Source organism: Pocillopora verrucosa, chromosome 8, assembly GCF_036669915.1.
Source record: "Pocillopora verrucosa isolate sample1 chromosome 8, ASM3666991v2, whole genome shotgun sequence".
NCBI classification, from domain to species: Eukaryota; Metazoa; Cnidaria; class Anthozoa; order Scleractinia; family Pocilloporidae; genus Pocillopora; species Pocillopora verrucosa.
The window spans coordinates 14,355,692-14,383,423 of NC_089319.1; the positions used below are offsets into that span (position 1 = coordinate 14,355,692).

Below are 27,732 nucleotides of genomic sequence, written 5' to 3' on the forward strand. Positions count from 1 at the left end.
AGCATGCACTATGTTCTAAAGGGCTGTTCATCTTTTATTAGAACAAGGTTCGGGTGAGAGATCGAGAGGGGAGATGGAGTTTGGATGAATACAGCTTAACCTAAACGAAAAAACATTTCCTATCAAATTTCTGGGATAAATTAGTTTTTCTTAAAAATTATTAGGCTCTTTTGATTAATATATTAACTAATATTGATGTTTCTGCCATTAAGTCGGTTCAGGGTCGGTGCATCTCGTAAGAACTAGTTTGTTAAAGTGAATGGTTTGAACCTGGGAGTAACATTTGATCACATTGTTCGGTAGAGGTTAAGTCCTGAGAAGGACTGTTGTTAGTGGCTACTGACGCTATACAAATGACTCATTCACCACATCTACATCACAAACTAACCAGACAGTATGGCTTAACATCACCGACCAGACCAAACCTGGCCAATCATGACTGACTTACACCATTTGATTCTTATAGCCAGTGATATCACGGCTAAACTGACCAATCAATTTATACAACTGGACTTATAACACTCAACGGACAACAACTCTTTACTTGACTCTGATGTTGACTTCCGCTAAGGTTGACAAATCATTAGTCACCACTCCTGAAAACAATACTTCTCAACTTCTCAAAGTTTGATTAAAAAAAAAAGAGCTTTTCTATACAACGAGAAAACTTAGAATCACTCCTGACAACTATTTTTTTCATTTATTTGGCATGTTAACAAAGTCTCTACTGTAGGTTCTCTTGATTTACATTTGCTCTTAGAGATGATTTTTGTTTTTGTTTCTCTTTGGTGGAAAATCTGCTAGTGTTTACAATTGCAGTAATCTCGGGGATGGTTTATCCTTATCATAGAGGCACAGTTTGGCATTCCACTTCTCTCCTATTTTGTCTTGTCAAATTCTGTAATTCTCCTGTCATCTATCTCTTTTTCTCTCTCATCTGTACCTCTTTGTACGGAGGCATTTTTCATTAGCAATTCTTGCCCTAAAAAATAACGATATTGATGATAAAATCACAAAAATAGAATCAAGAAATAACTCTTGAACTCTGTAAGTAACAATTTTCATCCACATATGCAAAATACAGCAATAGGTTTTGAGGTACAGGTAAGTGTCTTTAGCCTAACCAAGGTACAATCTGCAAAAATTAATGGAATATGTTTGATGACAAAACCACAGAGACCATACCTTGATTCATGGTTAATTAGGAAACATATAGCAGCAATCAGAATTAAGATGATAATACTGTAAAAAAGACATGCCCTCATTTAGGTAGCACAATGTAAAATTGTTTATTACTTAGTCACCATGGAACGAGTGAAAACTTTTTTCTTAATTTAGCGCGCAGAAATAGAATCAGTCAAAGTTAAAGGTAGATCTCTTGAAATCATTGAAAACACACTGTTTAAGAGAGGATGTCGGCATCCATCGAACAAATTTGAAATATTGTGGCAAGTCGCCCAAAATTCGTTTCCTCTCCTACTTTCATATTTTGTAGCCCAATATATTCTAATAATTGTGGTGTAGTTTTTTGTGAAAATTTATTTTAGTTTTCGAGAAATGACTTTTTTCGTTCGACCGCTCAAATATGCAAATTTTCACCGTGAATATTACCCGAGTTACGTGACCTCATATAACGAATGTATTAGACCTACGGTATTTCTGTTAACATAATCCTTTGTTTTATCATCTAAGCTTAATCCCCTGTCGTTATTGAAGCTGGCAAAGAAATATTTATTTTTTGGTGAATATTTTTGTCCGACATACTTTTCCTATAAACGGTAAAGAATATATGAAAGCCACATATTTGAACTGCGGATAAAGACGTGAATGAAAGTGATCCTCGCAGTAATGTGCACTACTTAGGCAGTAGTGAAAATAAGGCCTGAAAAAATAAACCCGTGCATAGTCATATATGACTTTCATATATTCTTAACCGTTTATTTCATCACTTCACGGGTTTATTTAGAACCAACATCATAACCCGCTCCCAGTTGGCTTGTTAGCTCAGTTGGTAGAGCGCTGCACCGGTATCGCAAAGGTCATGGGTTCAAATCCCGTACAGGCCTGAATTTTTTTACGTCAAGCGTAATTTTGCTCACGGTGGTAAGTAGCCTACTTACCGAAGCCAGCTTATACGAATTTTCCAGACATCTTGAGTACTATCTGTACATGTGATACACGCTTGCCAATTCCCCTATCAGCTTTTGGAATCGACTTAACCCTACCTTTACCATAGCTGGACATTTCTTTTGGCACCCTACATCTGCTATTGGAACCACGATTCCACCCAACACCGAGATATGATCTGTGAGTGGGGCAATTTGTAAAATCATCGATATCTTTTGGCGTCTCGAAGATGCCGGTGTCCCAGCGGATTTGGGCCCCCCAGTCCAAATCCGCTAGCGGATATGGACCCTCCCAGTCCAACAACCCCCCAACCCCCCAACCCCCCAACCCCCCAACCCCCCAACCCCCCAACCCCCCAACCCCCAACAAAACTGAGTGAAAACATCATCCTTAACGTTCTAGTAAAAATGGATGATACTTTACGTTCCAGTGCGTACTAAAGTATGTTTTTAATTCAAAACTTGCGTATCGTTAATGCATACGAACTGGCATCTTGTTGGATGTTTCTTTTGACCAATGGAAAATGGGCAAGAATTTAGTTTAATGTCTGGAGAGAGGTCGTTTTTGAACCTTTTCCGCGATAGTCGAACACCGCTAGATTCAATGAGAGACAAACTTGTGACACTAATTTGTTTTGTCACTGTTCAATGCCCGAGTGTTGGGACGACATGTACAGTAGGAGTTGTGCGAGGAAAGGTTACACATGAGCTGCGAGGGATTTAAGACTGCCCCAGAGGGTGAGTGGCTCTGCATTGTCTGCAGATTACCAGACTCTAGACGTCTTCGTAATTGTTAAGGTGTTATTTCGGATCCCTCAACAGTTAATAATCGTTAAAATTAGAAAATAAGATTGATCTCCACTTTTGTTAAGACGTTGACATTAATGTTGATTTGCATCTGAAAATAAGCTGAGAGTTCCAATAGTTCAGAATAGAAACATTTTTACTTATCATAGGCTTTACGAACGACTTGTAATACGAGTAGTTTCTTCGTTTTTGTTCAAAAACTGTTTAATGTTATGTTTTTAGAAAATCAGACTGAGTTATTTTTGTGACTGGACGCAATAGTCTCCACTATTGTTATGACGTTTCGTACCAATGTTGATTCGCATCAGAAGAAGCAAAGATTTATTGTAACAATTGCAATAGTTCGAATGCAGTAGTTTGTTCACATTTAATTCTTGCGTATACTGTACGACTCGCTATAATGAATGTGGTAGAATTGGAACGAAATGGCCGGTTTTTTTTTACCTTCATTGAGGAAATGTGTTGTGATTGAAAAGAACATCGACAAAAAAGCTTGTAAATAGAATTAGTTACCAAATATGATACAAAGGATGCTTAAAAGGAAAATTTGGTGGGGGGGGGGGGGGGTCCAAATCTGCGAAGGGGAGTCCATATCCGCTAGCGGATTTGGATCGGGGGGGTCCAAATCCGCTGTGACACCGGCACGCGACAAAACAAGATCAACTTCATTTTCTGGATCTGAAAACTTGCAACTCCGCGAGTGACTTGAAATGTCTTTTTAACAATCACGCAAGGTAACGACCCGGTCTTCTCGGTAACTAAACCCACAAGTTCCACCAGCGAACGATTTAACTAAATAGCAAATCTCCATGTCAGCATGTAAGATGAGACGCTTATAAAACAGATCAGTTAGCTAAATCAGTATATAGCTTGTCAATCAAATTGACTACTGTAACCATACTTTTACTTCAGCTGGCAAAGGAATCATTGATGGATCTGGACATTTTAGTTTTCTGAATGCAATAATTCCTGAAAGGTTTTTCTAGATGTCATGCAAAGAGGAAAAAAACCCATCTCTTGGTCTTTCGGAGGTTGATTCATCTTGAATCTCTATGTCACGTTTGTCACGCAACTGATAAAATAAGTTAGAGAATATATATAAACTGGAACTCAAATCTGACTAGAATGTGGTAGAGCATAATTAACGTAATCATCGAAACAGCTAATAAAATCATAAGTAAACAAGGTAAGAGTGTTATGTTATATTTTTTTGCAAATTGTAGTGATTTATGCCAGTTAACGGTGGCGACAAATAGGTGCACCATGTATATTTCAAAGTAGCTATCAAGTAAATTTTGCCGGATTTTGAGTTCGTCTCAAGATAGAACAACACAAACACACAAGTAAATTTTTACAGTAACTTTGTAACCATCCTTTGGTCTTTTAAAAGCTTGAAGCTCAGTAGATTGTGTCATATCGGTCATTGTTAAAACTGTCTTTGTTTTGATGCTACTTTTCGACATAGGAAAAGTATGTCGGACAAAAATATTTACCAAAAAATAAATATTTCTTTGCTAGCTTCAATAACGACAGGGGATTAAGTTTAGATGATAAAACAAAGGATTATGCTAACAGAAATACCGTAGGTCAAGTACATTCGTTACATGAGGTCACACAACTCGGGTAATATTCACGGTGAAAATTTGCATATTTGAGCGGTCGAACAAAAAAAAATTATTTCTCGAAAACTGAAATAAATTTTCACAAAAAAACTACACCACAATTATAAGAACATATTGGGCTACAAAATATGAAAGTAGGAGGGAAAACAAATTTGGGTGACTTGCCGCTGTTTGTTTGATGCATGCTGACATTAGCTCTTAAGAAGTTAGTCTGCTTTTTGGGTTCCATCTGTTTTATGTATAAACAAATATATTTCTTATTATTTACTTAGCCACCTCTCATGTGATAGATATTCAGCATTGGCATGATCAATGTATATGTTGTGGTTCTTAAAAAAGTTATTTTTGATTGAAAGTTTTCCAATTTGACTTGATTTTAATATTTTATTGTTTCATATTCATTATCATGATCTATAACAAAAATCAAAGTGCTCTGTGAGCAAACTCGTGAATTGACACATGATTTTTTGGATTATGTTTAATGTTATCTGGTTTAGGGAATTTTGTGGTTGATTGTCATATCTAGAGTAAGAGCAGTAGTTCAGTGTTCGCTAATGTAGCAAAGAAACAAAGTAACTTTGGGATAAGAAGGCATTATAATTGAAATGATCATGCTATTGCATTTGACAAGGGTGGATGATGTCGTGTTTTAAACGTATACTAGATATAGCTATCGCTAAGTGCCAACGAGCAACCAATGAAAAGAAATACTCATTGGTAATGTTAAAAAATGGAGTCATGTTTTGTGGGTGTAAATTTTAGTAGTGAAGTATTCCAACCAACGTGAAATGTTTTAAATTTTGAGGTGAATATGGTGAAAACGAAAATAAGTTTCTTGATTTTACATTATTGCAATACAAAAGTTTGTGCTGCAATGATAGCCAAGTGTGTTTTCTTCCCTTTCTAAAAATTATGTGTAAAACTGAATAATATAAGGTAATACAGAACAAAAATGAACCCACAATAACAACTCTTAATTGTATATGAACTGTAACAAAATATTTCTGAATCACTAAATAAATTTTTTCTTCACAGTCATTCAACTGGGATAGCACAACTATTAAGTTTGGGATGCATGGGCCAGTCTGAGATAACACATGCTACATCAGTATTAAACAATAATTTTAATTTTCCAACATCGTTCGAGACAGTCACACAATGTTATTGGACTGTTCACACAGAATGAACTAATCAGAGTTTACTTCTGGACGTTTAAAGGAAAGAACTTTGTATTGTTCATTGTTTGGACATTGTTGACCAAACAAATATTTTCTTCGAGACAATATAAGATAAACTTCAACGTCATTAATTTTATCCTTAATTAAGGGATGTATAGAGCGAAATCTCTAACACATGAATCTAAACTGTAACAAAATATTTTTCATTCACTGCTATAACGTTCCTCAAAGTCAAACACCTGGGAAAGCAGATGCACATCTTTTAGCTTTGGGATGCATGGGCCAGTCCGAGACTACACATGTTACATCAGTATTAAACAACAATTTTAACTTTCCAACGTCCTCCGAGACAATCACACAAGGGTATTGGACTGTTCACAGACAATGTGCTAATCAGAGTGTACTTCTGGACGTTTAAAGGAGAGAATCTTTGTAATGTTTGTTGTTTGGACATTGTATACCAAACAAATGTCTTCCAGAGACATAAGATAAACTTCAATGTCATCGATTTTATCCTTTAGGGATAAGGTTGATCCTGCCAGCAGGGTTTCTAGTTGCTCAGTGAAAGCCTGGATCCACATCTCTTTGCTGTTGTCACCTTCTGATTCAGTGATAGAAATTTTTGCTGAAGCCTGCAGTTTGATATCTCTTGATCTTTGACGTGTACCACAGTTTTCACACTTCAGTGTGGTGCAAGTGAATGATTCAACATCATTTAAGCGTTTTTTGCACACTTTGCAGGAACAAAAGATGTTTAGCTTTGACACCAAATTGAATTCTGAAGCAGTTACTTCCTTTTCTGGACTTTTGAGCATATCTGGTCCAGTCAGGGTTTGCACTGTTTGTGTTGTAAGGTTTGCTGTTGTGTTTGGCGATGTACTTAGATACGTCGACCCTTGGAAATTCTTTACTGTCAGGTTGGTGAAGCAGTATGATTTACCCGTTGTCAAGGTATGGACAAGGGGTTCCCAAATGTGAATCATTGATGACCCAGTGTTGTCCTCCAACACGCAATCTTCCTTCACATGGGCTGTTGCTCCAGTGGATCTGAGAACAACAGCCTTGAGGTCTTCTTTTCCCATAGTGAGGGAACCACTGACATTGACTTTTTGGTTTGGGTGCAAACCTTTTACATTCGACACAGTAACTGACTTTGCAGCACTTGATTCACCTGCACTTTCAAGCTTTGGCTGCTCGGTGTAACAAAATGATACATCTGACAAGCCTGCTTTATGTACGGCAGATTGTTGATTGAAAATACATTCATTGTCGTCTTTTACAATAATGTTCTTGAGCTGTACTGGGCTCTTGGTTTCCTCAAAATGTTTTAAGGAATCATGGACATAGAGATTAAATCCTACCAAACGTTTCACTTTAGTGGGTGAAGTTTGAAGCTGAAATTCATACCACTGATGCTTTGACTTAAGGGACTTCTTAATTGGACTGAGGTTGTGAATAAACCCATGGTCGTTTGCTGCAAGTAAACAATTAAGATGGTTAGAATATGCATAAGAGAATTATGTTTGATTGGCATGGTAATGTCAAATAATTTGGGGGGTTGGATATTTCAAGAAAATGACACATTGCAGGTAAAGCTTGAAATATAAAGGAGTCAGCATGTACTCATTATTATGAGTGAACAACAATAACCAAGAACAAAATTGCCTCTACCTTTCACAGATACAGTAGTCAGGTGCTAGGGGCTGAGTTGCTGCAAAATAACAGGGACACCAGTTGTCCCTGTTTAGTCTTAGACTACTTAAAGGGGCATGAATTCTGTATTTATAAGATAAAATAATTATATTCAGTACTTACAATAAGTCCTTTTGCTTGCCATCGTCTGCAACAAAAAATGTTTTACAAATTAAAAATACATCACACATAGATACATATTTTATTGACTTTCCTCCAGAGGCTTTTCAAAGACAATAATTAAATCAAGTCAAACAAAGAAAAACAGGGGAACACAATAATTGGTATTTGGATGTCTTGTTTAGCTTTTGGAGAACATGCTTACTGTATTAAGTCAAAGTTACTCATGATGACCATTTTTAGAAGCATTTAGAGATAAAGAATCAAGTCTCTTTTCTTCAATTAACCTATATTTCAAAAAATTTGATTTTTTGTAAGCTTGCAACCTTTCAAATGTCATTGGCTCAATTATGAGATCTTGGAGTCTTTTTACTCTACTAAGAGCCACATATGTCATACCAGGTGAATTCTCTGAAGGGCCGAGATCTATCCATGCTTTTTTAAGAGTCAGACCTTGGCTTTTGTGAATAGTCATAGCCCATGCTAGCTTTAAAGGAAGTTGTTGTCTTTCACATGTGTGACCTATGTTTTGTGAAATTTGGGTTATTGGACAAATTGGAACGCATCTTGGAACACTTGCAGTTAAAGAAGGTCCATTATATTGTTCATCAAACTGTACAAGAACACAAATAGGCAGGGCTGGAGGAGTTTGCCCATCAGCATATACAAAATCTAATACAGTTCCTAGTGCACCATTACAAAGACCAACTTCTGTCCACATGTTCATAGTGAGCATAACTCTAGCACCTTTAGCTAAATATATGACAGGTTCTAATCCTCCCATTTCATCAGAGCTAAGTGTTTGAGCACCACCAGAATGACGGGCTTTGATTGTTGCTATTGGCTGGTTTAGATTTTTTAATTTGATCAAGTTCATTTCTGCAACTTTTGCCTTCAGATAGGATAGCCTTACAGATGATGTTAGGAATTCTTCAATATTTGTTACATTTTCAGGAGTTCTAGATAACAATGTCTGCCAATCTGCCAAAGTGGATTCTCCATTTCGTGCTCTAATGAGGAGATCTCTAAAGCAGCTGTGGGCATTAGTTTTGCCATCAACTCTATGATTCACTGACAATGTGACGACTTGTTTGAACTCTTTATATATGAGGTGACCCTGAATCTGTTTTTCTGATTTTGGCAAAGAATGGAAAAGTGGTTTATCACCAACTGGGGATAACTGTGCTATATCACCGACCAGAATAACAGAAAGACCACCAAAAGCTTGATCAGCTAAACCTGTAGCTTGCCTGCATCTACAATCTATCCACCCAAATAAGCTCTGGCCAACAAATGAATATTCGTCTATAATCAAATACTGAATGTTTTGTAAATTAGTTTGAAGTTGTTGCAAAGCTATTCCTTTCAATTCGAAGAGTCTTTTTGAACCAATTGGTAGTTTGAGGAAAGAATGCAGTGTTACACCCTTGACATTAAAAGAGGCCTTTCCAGTATATGCTAGTACTTGACATTTTTCCTTAAGAACATTTCTTACAGCATCAATAACATAGCTTTTTCCTGAACCTGCAATTCCTTTAACAAGTAGATGCAAAGGCAGTTCATTACTGCTGTTGAAGTGATTTAGAATGATATGGTATGCCAACAATTGATCGCTACTAAAACTTGAAATATCTATTACTCTTGATGATATGTGCCAACTTGGTTCATTTTTATTTTTCTGAGTATTTAACCAAGAAGTAACAGAAAGTAGATCAACATCGTCAAAATGTTCACTAACATTGTGCCAATATCCTTCAGGAGCTAACGTCGAGTTATATTCAGTATCTGTGCTCAACTCCTGTAAATTCAGTTCTGACATAAACATCCACTCTTCCTTTTCTTCCTCTATAATTTCCATGTTTTCATTTTCATTTTCCAGATTAATGGCTGCTTTTAAGCTGCTCAATTGCAATTCCCAGTCAGGAACACTGTTCTTCCCACAATCACTACACAAAAAGTTCATCCAACATGCTTTATAAGTTTCATCACACTGTTCAAGATTGTCCCATGCATTGTCTGCTACATGTTGCCAAGGTTTATATTTTAGCAGTTGATATTTACAGAACAGCCCATACTGCTGATTTGAGGATTTGAAGAAAATTTGGGATAAGTTTTAACTATTACAGCTTGCTTCCTTTTCTCCAGTTTTGAGTTTTTGCTTACAAATGTGGAGGTAAATTGCAAAAAATTATATGTCAGTATGTCTGGAAATGTCTTAATAAACTTCTCTCGTTCAGCATAAATATCCAACATGGATGGGATTGTACAAAAATCCTTATTTTTGGACACCTGTACTCTTCGTGAACCATCAAGAGATGTATTTATTACTTCATGTGTTGCACTTACACATTTGAGTGAGAGTAAATGATGCATAACTTCTTGGATTGAATAATCTCGTTGTCCGACACTTTTGATCATAATTTGCTTCAAAATGTTATGAATGTCACTTTCGTCCGATGCTTTACTAATTACATTGGTGAATGCATTATTTAGAACTGAAGAAGCTTTTTCTCCTTTTGATGTGTATTTCACAAGATATTCCAAACATGCCACATAATCTATAATAATTTGAATATCACAATTTGCCCTCCATCCTTGGAGCTGCAGTGGTTGGTGACGATTTAATCTTGAATCATTTCGCTTAGTAACAATGGTTGCTCTATACTTGGTTTGGCCTGATTTAGTGTTTATTGGTTCAAAATCTATTCTTGTCTTTGGGCAATTTTCAAAAGGAAATTTGAATCTACAGGCTAATTCATTTTTGCTAGTTTCCCTTAGACAATACTTAGTACTGCACATTGTATGTCTCTCAACAGAGTTTAATAAATTCACATAGTCTTCCTCTTTTTGTTTGCCATTCAAAGACAGATACTGGGTTTGACATGGATGAGAATCTGGTTTGGACCACCCTTCTTCTGGGGAACATGGATTCCAAGTTGTTAGTATAAAGTCAACATACTGACAAACAACAGACTCTGCTTGTATACCTTGATTTATCTTAGTCTCCAGTTCTAATATTTCTTCTTCTGACAAATTTCCTTTGTTCTCATTGATATGCTTTGATGCTAAAAAACCTTGCAATGCAATTTCTGTCAGTTCGCAAAGTCCTGGATCATTTTTCAATTTTGCAACTCCATGACAATGAATTGAACCTCTCTGAACTGCATACTCGTATCTGTACCAATGCCAAGAAGCCCCTAATGACTCTTTTAACCAAAACTTGACAAAACGATCTGTTCGCTCAGTAAAAAACCAATCCAAGATATGTGGATTTTGAAGAACATTTTGCTGCCTGATTGCTGGTTGAAGTGTTTCAGAGTGAGGGTCACAAAAGAGTTCATGAAATTCAGGCCAATGGTACTCAGCACAAGATAAAGTAAAAAATATAGTAGGCGGTCCTACTTGAGCAATGGTTGCTCGCAAATCCTCTTTAGCTTTGTGCCAATAGCTATTGCTACCAGTAACATTTTTAGCATAATGCATAAGTTTTGACATTAAAGTAGAATACGTATTTGTTTGAAGCATTTGTTGAAGTTGTTCTACAGTTAACTTAGCTTCACCAGGGTTTTGCTTTAAAAAAATATTTCCCTGACTAAGGAGTCTGTGCCTCTGAATCATGTTGAATGCCCAATAAGCAAACCGTGGGTGACTTGCAAACCTATAAGCCCATTTACCATTATTATATTCAGCAAATTTAATCAAATGTTTTATTTTATCTCCAAGGGTCACATCACGCATTGTAGCACTGTTAGTAGGATCTCCTTTACCATCTGGGAACAAAGTAGGAAATGCCATAGTAGCTAAATATTCAATTTTAAACTCATTGAGAGGACTTGAATTCCTATTAGGCCAATTGATTTTACTGTTTTGTAATAACTCATCTTTTATCAGCTGCTTCTGTGGCTTTAGTTGTACAGGGTTAAGAATTGTGCTACTCAATTCTGTGTCTTCATTGAAAGGTATTTCATCAAGAGGACCTCTGTCTGGATCAATTTCATCATCTTTACTGTTCTCAGTACAATAAATTTTACGCAGCTCAGTGGGAATGCCATCAGAAGGCAAGAAAGCCAACAATTCATAATCAATAGTGATATCCTTATATACAGGGTTATGTTGAACTAACCAGTGCAGAGCACAGCTGACCTTTTCACGTCTCACAGTGAGATCTTTATAAGTATTATCTTTGCCTTTGACTGACACAACTATTACTGGCATTTCACTTAGGTTTCTTGGCAATGAATTGGCTAACTCTTGGATATCTTGAGAGAAGTTAATACAATGACCTTTATATGCTTTTTGTCCACCTGGTTTTGTATAAACAGAAATTACTGGGAAAACACGAGCTATTAACATTTCCTCTAATTGCGTTAAACCTTGCAATTCATTTGGGACTTGTGAAGGAATCATTCCATTCTGAGATGAAAATTTTTTCACTCCATTCTTGTCACGTGAACATCTTGAACACATATAAGGAGATCTCTTTTTGCCTTTTGATGATAATGGCCATGCCTCATGGCAAACTTCACACATATAAATTTTGAATTTAAGTGAATTATGAAAGTCTTCCATGTTTTTGATAGCCCACTTCTGTACATGAATTGGTCCAGTGTTTATACTGTCAAATTGAGATAAATATGCTTCTTTGTCAACATTATGCAGTGGTTTATCTACTTTTTGCCATGCTGTAAATTTTCCTACTGGTTTAATTACATCAAATGTATTGTCTTCCTTTTTCTGTCTAGAGTTCCACTTAAATTGCACAGTTTGTTTTATCAATTGTGCTTGCTTTTCCTCCCCTGTCTCATAATCCTTTATTTTCCTTCTGTATGCCCTCATATATTCTTTTTGGTTTTTTTGTCTAGAAAGTTTTTCACTCTCTGTCTCTTTGGCTTTTTTAGCTGTAAATTTTCCTACTGGTTTAATTACATCAAATGTATTGTCTTCCTTTTTCTGTCTAGAGTTCCACTTTTGCACATTTTGTTTTATCAATCGTGCTTGCTTCTCCTCCCCTGTCTCATAATCCTTTATTTTCCTTCTGTATGCCCTCATATATTCTTTTTGCTTTTTTTGTCTAGAAAGTTTTTCACTCTCTGTCTCTTTGGCTTTTTTAGCAATTTTGTAATTCTTCAAATGTGGATTTACTACATTTAAGTTCAGCTTTCTTTTTCTATCTATCAATTTGTCAGTACTTGTTTCTGGTCTTTGTCGTTTTCTGGGTGTGCAAACTTCTTTCCCAAAATCATCACAGGCTTGGCGTTCTTTATCCTCTAATTTTGAATAAGAATGGTCTGGCATTAATGTACAGGAATCAATGCCTTGATGTATATTAATAATGTTATCAACAGAGCTTTCATAAACAGCAAAATACCATCCATTGGCGTAAACATTCAAAATATCTTGAAATGTAGCATATTGCTGAACTGCACTACAGAGATCATCATAATAAAACCAATAACGACCATTGTTTATAGCAATAGTGAAATGGTGGCTTGCACACCGCACAACAGCTTTTAATAAGTAAAATGTACCTAAGAGTTCCATACTTGCTGGTAGAACAGTTTGACCAAAAGAAATTGATGATAATTCAATGTGTAAAAATTTTGGCATGGTAACAAAATGTTGCAAACCTGAAATATCACCAGAATGCCTTTGACATGCATCACAAAAAAGTGGGCTGCTATTAGGCAAAGCAGCTTCTGAAACACAGTTTTCAAATTCAGTGGGCAGAATATTTGGACAAGTAATATACAAGACAATAGTGCTAGTAGTTTTCAATATTTGATTGTTACACAGGGTGCAGCAAGTCTGATTACATTGTTGAATAAGAAATAATGATTTCAAATCACTGGTTAAATCCCCAAATGCTTGCATGGTAAATATGTCACTAAAAACAGCATTTGCAGTCATTGAAGAAAATGATGGGCAACGACCTCTGATCAGTGACCATATAGGCTCTCGCACAACATCAACAGCACCAACAATTGCCCTTTGATTGCACGCCTCAGAGATAACTTGAAAAAAATCATTGCATGTAATGTTTTGAAGATGATTGCGAAAAACAAAATAACATAGCTCAAGAAAGCAATCAACTGCACAAGAAAACTTCCCTACGTTGGTCAAACAATAATTACGAAAGTGATCTCTTACATTTGATCCTTCACACATGTATGTAGAATTACTATCAGTGCTATTACATATTGCATTGCGTTTTTCTTCCAACACTTCTGAATTTATGTTCCCATTCACAATGTGTGCCTCCTTGTTTGAAATAACGAAGGGATTAAAACTACCATTAGAAGGATAAGCTATTCGCCTTGACAAGTATCTCCCCCTAAATCTGAAATAGATCATGCTGCATTTTGGGCACACACTCCCCAATTCTAACAGATTATTGTGGGCAGTACGATTTCATTTTCAAAACTTTTGTGCGGTTTATTGCTCTAGGTGTACCTTGTATTTTAGTGGGCAAAAAGTCTGTGCTTCAAAAATTCGTGATACGCTTGATATTAATAACAGTCGAAAGAATTGATCGAGCTGACAGTTGATTATTGCAGCTTGCTCGCTCTCCAATGCACTTCCGCCGCGTTAGGTTTCCTTTGAATTTAACTCAAGCTTAAGTTAAGTTGAATCTCAGTTGCTTCGATTGTTTTCAGCTTGTTTGTGGGGTGACAAAGTTGGTTCAGTGGCCAATGACGAGTGCACTCTTTCGTGGCTAGCTCGCCGCTAGTTTGCTACAACTTTAATTGCTTTCTGCTCGCTATTAATGGTGACAAAGTTGCCTCACTGGCCACTAGTTTGCTAAAACTATCGTTTGTTTTGTTTGAATACAGTTTCAAGCGGTTTCTCAGTTTCTTTGATTGCTTTATGCCTGCTGGCGTTGTCTAACTGCTCGCTATTAATGGTGACAAAGTTGCCTCACTGGCCACTAGTTTGCTAAAACTATCGTTTGTTTTGTTTGAATACAGTTTCAAGCGGTTTCTCACTTTCTTTGATTGCTTTATGCCTGCTGGCGTTGTCTAGATTTGGCACCCTTGCCGACTTTGGCACTCTCACGTGTGGCTCGTTCGCCGCCGCTAGTTTGCTACAACTTTGATTGCTTTCTGCTCGCTAATGGTGTCAAAGTTGGCTTACTGGCCGCTAGTTTGGGCAAAATTTCCGCACAGCCCCATACATCATTATACATCCATATATGGGGCTTTATTATTCAGTGTATCACCAGTAAGATGTACATGCATAATTAAGTATGGGGCTGTGCGGAAATTTTTCCCTAGTTTGCTACGATTATCGTTTGTTTGAGCTTTGTTTTGTTTAATTCGGTGGTTTCTCAGTTTCTTTGATTGCTCTATGCCTGCTGGCGTTGTCTACATTTGGCACGCTTGCCGACTTTGACACACTCGTCAACTTGGCACACTGGCCGACTTTGGCACACTGGCCGGTTACTGAGCTTGCTAACTCGATAATTATACCACAAAGGCACTTAACTTAAGTGCACTCACGCAGAATTGGAAATAAAACTTACAAAGGTAGGTGAAAAATACAATTTTCTTACCTCAAACTTGCTCGCTCCTCCGCTCGATAAATGACAAAGCTGCTAAGCGTCCACGATAAGCACCATGTGGACTTGACGTCACGATCTTTGCGCGCTACCATTGGTCCGTTGCAAAACAAAGCCTATTCACATTACGTCATTGGAATCTCAGGAATCTTACCTTACAGACATCTTACAATCACTCGAGATTTTTTCCGCCTGTACAATACTCTCGCACGGCTCTATAATGCTGCCGCCTCGCCAGCCTCGCGTCTTCGCTCGGCTGGCTCGTTGGCAATAATGCTGCCGCCTCGCCAGCCTCGCGTCTTCGCTCGGCTGGCTCGTTGGCAATCATTTCTGTTTCTGGTTCAAAAGAAAAGGTTGGAAGCAAATGTGGGTGAAAAGTGAAATTTACTGTCTATCATTGTAAATATTAGAAAATCAAGGCAATACTGTCTTAATGAAAACATTAACAATTCCCTCTTTATCAAATGAGACAAACGGGAACGAGTTTTGAGTGATATAACTGAGACAAGACTGCCACCGTCATTTTGGATATTTTAGTCACGTGCTAGGCAACGTATAATCAATAACAAGATGGAATTTCATTTCAGGCCTATTAATCAATTTTGTGGTGTATAACTTTCGCATTTTAGTACGTAATGTGTATTTTGAATCTTCAAATTGTCTTGAAACTTAAAAGAAAATTTTTCTTTAAAAAACTCACTGAAAATCGGTAGCTAAAATTGTTTGTTTAGGTGTTATTTGATTTTCGTGTTAACTTGTAATTTCGTTAGTCGCCGGCTCTTTTGTTGCTTCACACAGGGAAAACACACGATACGAAACGTAATGATCGATTTTGTCCTCAATCTCACGCCGTAACAGAAAAAGCTTTTGAACCGTCTGTAAACTCCGAGCGCTTCGCAGTAAGTGATATTTTCAATGAATCCTCGGATTGTTTTCAAGTTAAAGGATTGTAAATTACAATTTTATGAAAAACGAAGGTTGTTCTGTATTTTAGTGTGAATCTTTGCATGCCTGCAAGCGAATGCCATTCCCAACAGCTTATCTACAACTCACTCTTGCGCATGCGCGCAATTCACGAGTTAAAAACACTATTTTCATTAGCACTGAGAAGTATTTACAATAAATTATAGCTGACTGCCACAGAAGTAGTATTTCATATTCTTTCTCATAATTGTAGGCATTTGTGTCCTAAAATGTAAATAGTGTTACAATGTATCTTCATTACATGAACAGGAGGTTTTCCGTGATATCCAGAATTATCAAGGGCAAGGTAAGCATTATCAGCTGAAGCTAAAGGCTGAAACCCACAATGCTTACTGAGACATTGCTAGTTGTGGATATCATGAAGAACCATGTTCAATAATTTTTACTAATGTACTGATATGTCAAAGAAAATATTCAACAGCACTAAAGGACTTAATACCTCAGTAGTGATAACTTGCTCTTTTCCATGGGTTGTGTTGTTTTTGTTTCCTTGAGTACTCTTGAAAACTTGCCTGGCTAATTTTTCTGGCCTTTTTCCTTTCTCTGCAGGAGTATTATCTTCTTCAATTTTCCTCTCTAACAAGACATATTGAGTCATCATTTTCATGTCAGTTGCCCAGTTCAAGCTATGTGACTGCACTCTCCATACGACAAATAACCTCTGTAGCTTTGTGATGGTGTTCTACACATGAGAAAATATCCAGAATTATCAGCAGCCCACAGAATAGGACTTGAGACTTAGTATTATAATAATACATTTCATTTTATGGTTTTGCAGATAATATTGTATCATACTTTTCATGTTTTTCTTAATGGTGACATGAATAGTGAAACAGTGATTTAATTCACAGTGTCATGAAATGAAGCCCAAAAAACTGCTTTACGGTCTGTAAAATATGTTTCCAAAACACCTGCTTGGACATTCAAGTGGGATATGTTTGTATATACGTGATCAATTGCAGTTTTGTTGTCAGTTGTACAAGTTGATATCAACTGCTTGTAACCTTCATCTCTTACTAGTAAATATACCATGGTCTCCTCTCTGTCTCAATAAGTCAATTTATATTAGAGTCTCAAACAATAGTACTGTTGTCAAATAAAATAGTATTTAATACTTCAGAGATTGCTTCACAAAACTATCTAACAGACACCTTTGGAGAGCAATATATATTTAAGATTGTCCAGTTCTCACGAGTCATAACCTTTATCACAGTAATTTCAATACCATGTATATTGTGACAGTAGGGATATCCAGGTTTGGGATCTTACTTTACACAGCTGTACCACCATAGGGCCTAACTAATGCATTACTGGAGTTGATTATCACTTCAGAAGAGAATGTAACCACTGATGTCATACATGTCATTAGGATTTTGAGAACTAAATCTTGTTTCTGAAAAAATTTTTTATATCAAAACTGAAATAATTAAGATCTTTACGCTAGTCTGGATGTGTTTATGAATAGCTAGATCTTGCATTCAGATAACACAAACCTGTTATGTGCTAAAGTGGTGATATACAAAGCTTAAGTTTTGCAATTGTTCTTAATCGCTCCATTTCTATCTTAACATCGGGATGGACAACAATTTTGTCTTCACAGAGGTCAGTTATATATAACCCTTCAAAAGTAGCAACTCTAATTGGTCCCACATAATGAACGTGTGGAATAGTTTTTGTAGTGTTGAAGTTGACATTTATTTTAGTTTCAGTATCACCCTGAGATCTATGAATTGTTTTCGCTGCTGCAGGATGTATTATATAATAAGCTGAGTTATGCACGCATTCTGATTGGTTCTCACAGTATGATCTACTGGAGAACAGACGTATAGATGACGTCATCATTAAAACTTTTTTAAATTCTTTATTATATAAAACAAATAGATTCCAAGTTGCCGTGCGTCCGTTCAGTAATAGATCACAGGGACGTCAAAATGTAGTAAGAACACATTCGGCTGCGCCTCATGTGCCACTTTTTTGTTCTTACCACATTTTGACGTCATCTATGATGTATTACTGAACAGACGCACGGTAACTTGGAATCTATTTGTTAAATGGAAACTGTTTCCTAGCAACTTGTTTCTATCTGCTGCAAATTATACAGTGTCAGGTTTTATTGAGGTCCATGCATTTTCAATGCCTTGAATATATAAAATTTCTGTTTTTAATTCTAGTTCTAGGACCAACATCCAAGTGGTCAAACTTTACCCTTACTATACCTGAAGGTTGTTTTGTTTATGTAGTTCAACAAATTTAATAACATTTCCAGCACCATAAGTCATGTCATCTTCAGTTCGTATATTCATGGCAAGTTCAGTTCTTTCACCTTCAGCAAGACATAGGTTCTAGGCCAACTGTTTAGTTTTTCTTGGATCATTAGGTAGTTGTCACAATATTTTTTCTCTTAGCTCAGCACAGTTAGCTCCAATAACACTGCCTTGAGCTTTAATTCTGTATTTGTTTCCTGTAGCTGCATTGTGAACTCTTTCATTACATTCATCTACCTTTGCATTTTGCATAAATAAATGAGGTGCATCAATTGGGTCGTTTATGTCATCTTGTTTAATTCTCTCTTTCAATGTTGCAATGTCACCGGGTGTGTGTTTACCTTCTCATAACCTATTAAGCAACTCAGTGAAGAACTTGCTTTCTCTTTGATGCATGATTTCATTAAGTTCAAAAATTGTAAAGTGTTGTTGCCAAAGATTAGGAACAAGAGCTGCATAATCTAAATTTTTGAGGTCTTTAAAAACATAACTATCCATGACAGGTTCTAACTGGAACCAATCACCAATAGCAATAATGCTTACACCTCCAAAATCATCTTTACAACCTTTAATATCTTTAACCCTACTAGTGATTTGTATGGCAAACACATTGTTTCCTACCATTAAGATCTCATCCACAAAAATTACTTTTACCGTAATTTCCAGCCGTTTACCCGCGGGTAATCTGTTGGTTTTGCATTGAACGCGCGCCACAGCGGGTAATAGGGAGATGCGGGTTATGTGACAATCTTAAAATCTACTCAAATTAATCTACTCTCAAATTAATTTTATTGTAGTAAGCGTGCCACAAAGCGGCACGAAAACATGATGCCGACTCGAGTTTATTTCACGCATAATTAGTTGCGTGACGAACAAATTATTATCGGCATGCGTGAAAACAAAACCTTGATGGTGACGAAAATAATCCAAAGATATCCGGTGCATCAGCAACAAATTTCCATTTGACACTAGCTTGAGCTAAAGAGAATTTTCCCGTTTTAAGGGACTTATTAGCCTCAATAGAACCGAAGATATCTATTTTTTTCAGAAATCTCCGACCCAGCTTTCTTACAACAAATCAACATGGCGCTGAACGACCGCTCGCACAAAATGTGGCCACAAATTCGCATTCTGTCAATTATGAAATGTTGAGATTTGGGCATGGGCCGCTACTGTTTTTACTGTATAATTTTATCAATAAAGAACATGCTAATATTGACACAGAATTGTGCACGCGTCTGAATTTCTTCGACCTTTAAACTCGACAAAGAAGCTTTAAAGCTTTCGAAAGTTAGATTAGACAACTTTTAAACGACTGAAATGTATCATCTTAATGTCACGTTTTCGCCACCAAAAAGTTCAATAACATAACGTGCGGGTTATCCACCAGTGCGGGTAATCTGTTGACTTTTTTTTCGCCGTATGCAATAATCGGCCGGTGCGGGCAATTGGCCGTGCGGGTAAAAGGCCGGAAATTGCGGTACTCCTCCAAATTGAGTTCTTAAGGTGTTAAGTCTACTTGAATCTGTTTGTTTGAAGCTGTTTGTAATTTCCCAATGACTGATTGGCAGGAACAGCAAGTGTACTGTGAATAGTATTGCCTTTAATGGTATAGGCAGCATTCTCAGTTGGCCCCTAGCAATATAACTTTGATTTGATGAAAATCATCACCAGCTTTAGTATTATAATACTTGAGGGCTGCCTGATTCAATGCCTTTGTTAAGTGTGATTTTCCGACACCAGCTCCACCAGTAAGAAAGCAGTAAACGGGGCTTTCTGATGCTTTAATTTGATAAAAGAATTTTTTTTGGTCTTCATTTAAAGTCTGGACCATTTGGCGATAATCATCATCTGGTAACTCATTCAATATCAGTGGTTCATTATTAAATGATGTTGATGGAATACCAAGATCACTGGACAGGTCATAGTTTTCATTAAAGATTACTTGTCTGGAACTTTTCCTCATTGATAGCTGAAGAACTATGTAAACTGCTTCCTGAGCACTTATTTCAACACTGTTTAAACTTTTATTTCCAATGTCTCTTACTAGTTGTTTTATGCTAGAATTGCCCTCCCTTGCCTCATCACATGCCTTTTGTGGAAGCTGATTCATTCCCTTTATGATACAATAATAAATAAATAAATAATATATAATAAAGTGTCTTTATTGTTCAAAAGATAAAATTACATATCTTATGTTACATTAAAAAAAGGATGTAAATAAGCTTAGGTGTATCTAAATAAGATAAGTATATACGTGGAAACAAATACAAAAGTCTAATACAGGAAGTACACTTTTACAAAGCTACATTGTACTTAAAAACAATTCTATTAAAAAATGTATTCTTAAAACGGTTTGTGCGAATGGCGGGCATGACAGGGGATTTATTTCTCAAATTATACCTCGTGATCTTGGTCTCAGGGAAGTAGGCTCTAAGAGGATGGCTCAGGATAGTTGAAACCTTGCGACAAATTTTGTGATCTTGCGTTTTAAGTAAGTCACCTATCACTAATTTCTTAGATATGTAACTACGTTTAAAACAACGATCTAAAAACTGCTGGGCTATAGTTAGCTCTGACTCAGAGGCCCCATGCACAGATAGAGCATAAGTAATATTAGGTAGGACAATGGAATTAAATAAAACATCTACTTCTGCTTGGCTACATCCTTCTTTGCGGAGGCATCTGATAACGTATAAACATTTATTAGCTTTACCTAACTTTTCTTTTAGGTGAGTACTGAATTTGCAGTTCGGCTGAAACGTGAGACCAAGAATGGTTATTGTACTAGTCTGAGGTATGCCAAAAATACTTTTGTAGGCCTCAGCAGTGTGACCTTTTTTATACATAATAAGCTCTTTACATTTAGTAGAATTTGAATTCATTCTATTTTGGCTTGCCCACTGTAAAAACTGATTTATTAAGTCTACAGAGTGATCTTTATAATAATATACCGGAGCAATAATCGTACAGTCATCAGCGTATTTGAAACCAAGTGTCTCGTTCCCTAATTTAATTTCCAGATCGTTAAGAAATATATTGAACAAATAAGGTCCTGAAACACTACCCTGGGTTGTGCCCTTGTTAACTGTTTTCCAATTACAGACATGATTCCCGAAAATAACTCTTTGTTTTCTATCTCGCAAAAAACCTAACCACCAGTTTATGATATACGGGTTAAGTGGTAGACTCTTAAGTTTCTCAGCAAGGAGTTGATGGCTCACAGAGTCAAAGGCCTTACTGAAATCCATCGCGAACATCCGCACTACCTTGCACTTGGGATCATCAAGAAACTTGCAGATCTTATTCTGTATAAGTAGCAGAGCATCTGTGCAGCTCCCTCCTTCTCTATACGCGAATTGACTATTCAACAGCTGTTCTTCTACCGGCCTTTGGGCGTGAATCTTATAGACTGCCTTTTCCAGGGCTCTTGCTATTACAGGGGTTACGTTGATCCCCCGGAAGTCCCCTCTTGCCACTGGAACATCAACTTTTGGCAGTGGGTTTATACTTGCCCTTTTCCACGATCTAGGCCATTGGTGCGTAGCGAGAGACAAATTCCATAGCTTAGTAATGATTGGAGTGAAGATCTCCGCATGGTCTTTCCACACCCAATACGGAATTTGGTCAGGACCAGTTGCAGTCTTCTTTAGAGTACTCAGTGAGTTCCATACATATCGTTCACTAATTTCCGGGACTTTCACCTCAGGACCAATTTCAAGTAACGCGGGCTCAACGTAATCGCCATCCGTACACAGGTCACCGAAATACTCGTTCAAATCTTGAGCGGTCTCTCTATCCAGCGAAACGTTTGTGGACCGCCGGCGTTGAGATATCAAGTCTACGTTTTTCCACCATTCTCTGCTCCCCATTTTGCCCTCCAGAAGCATCCTTCTGTTTTCGCCAATAACCTTCAACACAATGTACATTACATAAGCATAAACATCTAGGAAAAATTGTATATGCATATTTGCTCTCCATGCACTTAGACAGGCACTGTTATAGTTGCTTACTCTTAGTTCATTTGGATTCCTCTTCAAAAATATGGTAGGAGAATGAAGACTTGATCGGATAACAAGATAGTAGTTTTGTTCAGTAATGCTGAGATTAGTCAGTAATTGATCAAAGGAGATATCTTCACCTTCCTTCATGTCATTAAAATGTTTACTGATGTTTTTCCATTTATCTTTATGTTTTCTAACCTCAGTTTCAGGCATATCATTCTCAAGGGGTTATAATGTTTGTCGACTTCATAGGTGGTTGTGGAAAATTGAACCTACATTCTGCCTTTGACTTTTTACAACAAGTTTGGGAGTGCCTATGAATCTGTCTATTTACAAGGAGCCCCAGTTCTGGATCATTATTTGGCATTTTGCATGTAATTATTTCATCAATAAACGATGTGACCTGATCATCACCATCACATTCATACACTGGTGTATCTTCAAGCCAAATTAGCATATGAATGTGACGTGAGCCTCTATGCTGATACCCTACTCTGTAAAAACCAGTCTGCCATTTTTCCTAAAGGAAAAGCATTGCTCATTAAAAAGTGCCTTAAAAACTGATTTAATTGATAATCAAAATGCTATGCATAAGTTACTGGGTCACTCTGGATCAGCCTAGACTATTCCTCCCAGTTCAAATTCTCCAATTCAGAATCAGAATATTCTTTATCATCAACAAGCTTGCCAAGTATTCTAAGGAGTTGTATCCACTTTGTTTCAGCTGATGAAAAACTACAAAATAAAGTAGCAGGTCCGAGTTGTCTAATCATTGCAAAGATATCTTTTTTGGCCTACTCAAAATAAGGAGGTGAACCACAAAGAGCTCTTAAGAATTTGTAGCCTTTATCAAGATGAACTAGTCTTTCCAGTGCATCTTCTTCCTTTAAGTGACCATCTGCCAAATTCCTGTTGTTTCCCTTGCATTTTCTCAAAGCTACTTTTGATTTCCCCAGAAGAATCTTCATTTGCAATTTTTTAGTTTTGAAAAAAAAATTCTCAATACACATAGCTGCCATTCGATCTGATTGTCTTAATTCTGATTTGCAAATATCACTGTAATGAACATCGACTGGTCTATCATCATTCTCTGGCCTTTTTTGACCAACAAATATCCCTGGATAAGCTAACTCTTCAGAATATTTATTTAGAGTGGCATCTAAGACTGTTGTGTCTGTGTGAAATCCTTAAATACGGCCTTGAAAACCTCCAGCAAGTCTCAGAATTATACGGATACGACTCTCTTAACTTGTTGAGTTGCATGATACTAGACGTGGACAATATTCACTCGGTTGTGCATCTCAAAGATCCGCACAGTGTTGAGCTACGCGAGAAACTCTGGAAATGCAGCCAAGGAAGGCTTAAAGAGGACAACCCTTTGGGCGGCGTACCACTTTACAAATCCGAAGTCTTCATATGCTGTACCCGAACGTGCCATGATCCTGTCAGCCATACCAGTAATTCAACCGTTCCCAACTGTACCGATGGCACCGCAGAGCCTACAGAAGATGAGGGACTAGGTGCAAGCATTTGGCGCTGCGGTACGTCAGCGTTCTGTCAGACAAGAGACAATAATGGAAAGAGCTGGAACTCTCCCATCGTACCTCTATCAGAGAGAAATTCAGCCGGGTGAACCGGTCAACCTCTAACGCTCTAACCTCAAGGAGCAGCAAGAGAAAGACGAAGAGGAAGATGGGATGTTAGAGTACGATTCCCTAAGCAGTGATGTTAGCGAAATTCCATCTTTACAACGAAAAGCAAATTTTCACCTCGAAAGAGTTTCTCGCTTCGGACGAAGTGTTCGCTTCAACAGCAGAATTGTGTTTAGTTAATTTTTCTTTATTTTCCTTGTTATGGAACTGTGGGATTGCCGTCACATTTTATTTTTTTATGCTTTTGTTGACATTTCTATTCGTTTCTTTAATACTGATCTTACTGATACTGAATACGCTTTTCCGTGATCAAAGTTAAACAGAAGGAAGTGGTGAGTGACTAGCGTACGTTATTCGTGAAAAACTTCGAAAACTTCTAAAATGAACAATAACATCGATTTGGTGAAAAAAGCTTACGCTTGACGGTGAGTAAAGACTTCAACGGATCAATAATGGTCAAGAAAATCATCACCTACCGATAAGGCCCCTTTAAAGACTGCAAATATATGAAAATCATATATATATATATATATATATATATATGTCAACTGCGGTTGAAGAAATGATTATGAAAGTGACATTATGAATACTACTTAACTAGTAGTGAAAATAAGACCTGAAAAAAATGCAGGATCGTACGGGATTTGAACCCATCACCTCTGCGATACCGGTACAGCGTTCTCCAAACTGAGCTAGCAAGCCAACTATAATGTTGGTTTTAAATAAATCCTCCAAGTGGTGAATAAATGACTGCAAATATATGAAAATCATATTAATGTGAACTGCGGTTGAAGAAACGAATATGACAGCGATCCTCACAGTTATGAATACCACTCAACTAGTAGGCCCTTTTAAGTTGAGGTATTGGACTAAGAAAAAAATTATGAACGGGATCGGAATTTGCCGGTATAAACCATCGGGATTACGGGATTGAGAGAAAATTTTAGTCGGGATCGCGGGATTAAAGAACCCTATTGGAGACCCTCTTTAAATACCAGGGTGCAAACATCAATGAGAACGTAAATATATATGATGACGGTCAATTGCATGGATGAGAAACAACTATACACTGTGTTATCTCGTACCAGAAAGTTTGAGTACGTTCATCTGAACTTTAAAGAGCTAAACAATAGATACATTACTAGAGTATAACCAGTATTAGAACTAACAAATAGTAAGTTTAATAGTCTATATAATAATGGTAAGATATATAAGATTATGTTTAATGACGGTAGAGTATATGTAGGTTCAACATGTGAAGAACTAAATCCAAGGTTAAGCTGGCATTTGTCCAACAAAAAGAGCCAGGTAAACAAGAACAGGAAGAATAACCCGAAGATTGAACTTAATGTTACAGCTCCTTCATCTGATAAGGAATCTCTTGAGAATGTAGAAAGTTGTTACATCAATAAGTATGCTATTAAATACAAGAATAAACTAATAAACACTAGATCAGGCATTAGATCAAATCCACTACAGTAGAGAGCACAAAAGATGAGGGACTGACAAAATATCAAATGAGAAACATCATGTTATACACCTTTATTTAATATCTTTAGTAGATTCTTTATTCTTTTACCCAATTTATTTGTGGCCATTTCCTTTACCAATATGTTTGTGAAGAAGAAAGTGCCGGATTGGCATGTCGATTAGCGCGCGCGCGCTGAGACATTTAAATTTGACCAGTTCGTAAGCAAGTTACCCGTACGATTTCTCGCGTGTATATTTTTCAGTTTTAGTCGTATTTTAGAGGTTTTTGTCGCTGAGTTTGTATTTTAAGCCGTTACCGTTTTATCGTCGTTTTACCGATTAAACGTGCCTGCTTTTAAAGGAGATTTTAGCTATTGCTTCCGAACCGTTATTATTCTTCAATATCTGAAGAATAATATACTATAATTACATTAGATAAAAACCACATATGCCTTCCAGATGATAAAAATGTAGAGTCCTGTAGTCGTAACTGGTTTCTTGTTAAGTAAAAAGTGACACTGTACATTTAGGTCGGTAATTAAAGAAATAGACTGCACTTTCAATCTGTTAGGTGGCATAATAACCCAAGTATGATGTTGGGATATCATTGATAAGGGTGTAATCATTAATTGAAGGCGAAGAATTTAATTGTGGGATATTATTGATAAGGGTGTCAATCATGAGCTGAAGGCGAGGAATTTAGTTACAAACTTTTGAGTCTTTTAGCCACATCCAAAGTGGGTTCATTCACCAGTGAGAGATAGAGGTGAGGTCTTCCATTTCCTTTCATAGACTAGTTGTGAATTTAGCAAAAAATGAAAATAACTAGAATAAATGATAGGTTTTGATCAATTAAAGTGCATTTTGTTTCTTAGTCGGTTTATATTGAATAATAAACCAAGAAAATATAATTTGTAACTATTGATCAAGTGGGAAGGTTAAACAGGAAAATATCTGACATACGAACCGTACCATCCAATTGAGAGCCGCACTTATTTGTGTGGGGCCCAACCTAAGTCGGCCAATCTTCTTCCATTTCACATTTTTTGTTGGCCAAACATTAGGCTTAGTGGCTTTGTTAGCCCTGCCTGTACCATTACGTGTGGCCTTCACGTGGGGATTTCGCCATAATTTTTTTTTATAGAATCCAAGGGGCTGGGCAGTGCCTTTGATAATTTAGAGATATTTTAATTCAAGTTAGCTTCTCTTTATCTGGTCATTTCAATACCAGAGGAAAAATGAATAATTTTGTATCATTGAAATCTTTTTATCAAAATTCTATAGTAGGCTAGTACAAGTGGTAACTAGAAAAGGCACGGCTTGGTTGCTTAAATTTCAGGCTTGATTGCTTAAATTTCAGAATCTAAATGCTAAGGCTCTCAATCTGACACCGTTGATTATAATTTGCACAACTATCTTCGTACTTCATCACGAGGCTTTCCAATAACTTTCCATTGGTTACAATGTCCTAATCAATGTACCTATCTCTTTAATATTTAAGTTTAGGCCAGTTCTGGAACATGCTGAAGTGTGTTAGGAGTGCCCATTATGTTTTGTGAAAACTGTTATCGGCATTCAGCAATATAATAAATATTCTATAACGATTAAGTATGTTCAAAGATAGCGGCCTGACAATTAAGTTATAATCTTCTTTTAAATTGAAAAATAAGAGATTCTTGGTTTTGAGCTCCACTGTCTTACATTCTACGTCTTAAATAAAACTTAAGAGAAAGGTAAGTTTTCATTTAGCAAACTTTGCCAATTTTTTAACATATGGGAGCTAAATTATGAATTTGAAATGACTGGTACTCACTTACTCTTAATGACGTATCTCACTGTAGAGTCTGTTGCTCAGTGGAAGAGCGACGCGGCGCGGAATCAAAAGGTCGAGGGGACTCAGATGTTTCTCACCATTTTTCTGTCCTACACTCTTGACATAATGAAAAAAAAACCTTTCTTTAGTAATACCCATTCTTGCTAAGGTACGGCAGCATTTTGTTTGGACACAACGATTCCTTATAACATCAACACCGCAATTACCATATGTGCTTGAAATCTACACTCGGTCTTCCGCAGTAGTCCTCAGTCCTGGCACTGAATGCACAGGCAGCCCAAGCCCACACTTTGAATGCTTTATGAATGAACGTAGCCCATCTATCATCGTGTTTAAAGGCAGTGGTTAAGAGAGTTTGTCTCTACCTCTAGAAAAAAAGTTAAAGTCATATCATCATTCATGATGCAAGGATCAAATTTCGAGG

At 36.9% G+C, this 27,732-nt stretch overlaps 2 protein-coding genes across 2 annotated transcripts; both read right to left on the bottom strand.

Annotated features, from left to right (window-relative positions):
* Positions 1-5,662: 5,662 nt before the first annotated feature.
* Positions 5,663-7,690, bottom strand: LOC131782151 (uncharacterized). Its single transcript, XM_059098869.2, has 2 exons — positions 7,549-7,690; positions 5,663-7,207 (listed from the first exon to the last, which is right to left on the bottom strand). The coding sequence occupies exons 1-2, from the start codon at positions 7,568-7,570 to the stop codon at positions 6,123-6,125; spliced, it is 1,107 nt and encodes a 368-aa protein (XP_058954852.1). The 5' UTR covers positions 7,571-7,690; the 3' UTR covers positions 5,663-6,122.
* Positions 7,691-7,757: 67 nt separating this feature from the next.
* Positions 7,758-15,368, bottom strand: LOC131790118 (uncharacterized). The gene is given in 3 exon segments (XM_066170977.1): positions 7,758-9,630; positions 9,633-13,556; positions 15,095-15,368. Coding segments are annotated over 2 exon segments (5,685 nt in total). The 5' UTR covers positions 13,453-13,556; positions 15,095-15,368; the 3' UTR covers positions 7,758-7,765.
* Between the last annotated feature and the right edge of the window lie 12,364 nt (positions 15,369-27,732).

Bases quoted from the DNA above. Each gene is read 5' to 3' on its own strand.
- LOC131782151 (XM_059098869.2), bottom strand. From the start codon at position 7,570: ATGGCAAGCAAAAGGACTTATT. The intron at 7,208-7,548 runs GTAAGTACTGAA...GTTTACTTGCAG, and splicing joins GGCAAGCAAAAGGACTTATT to CAAACGACCATGGGTTTATT.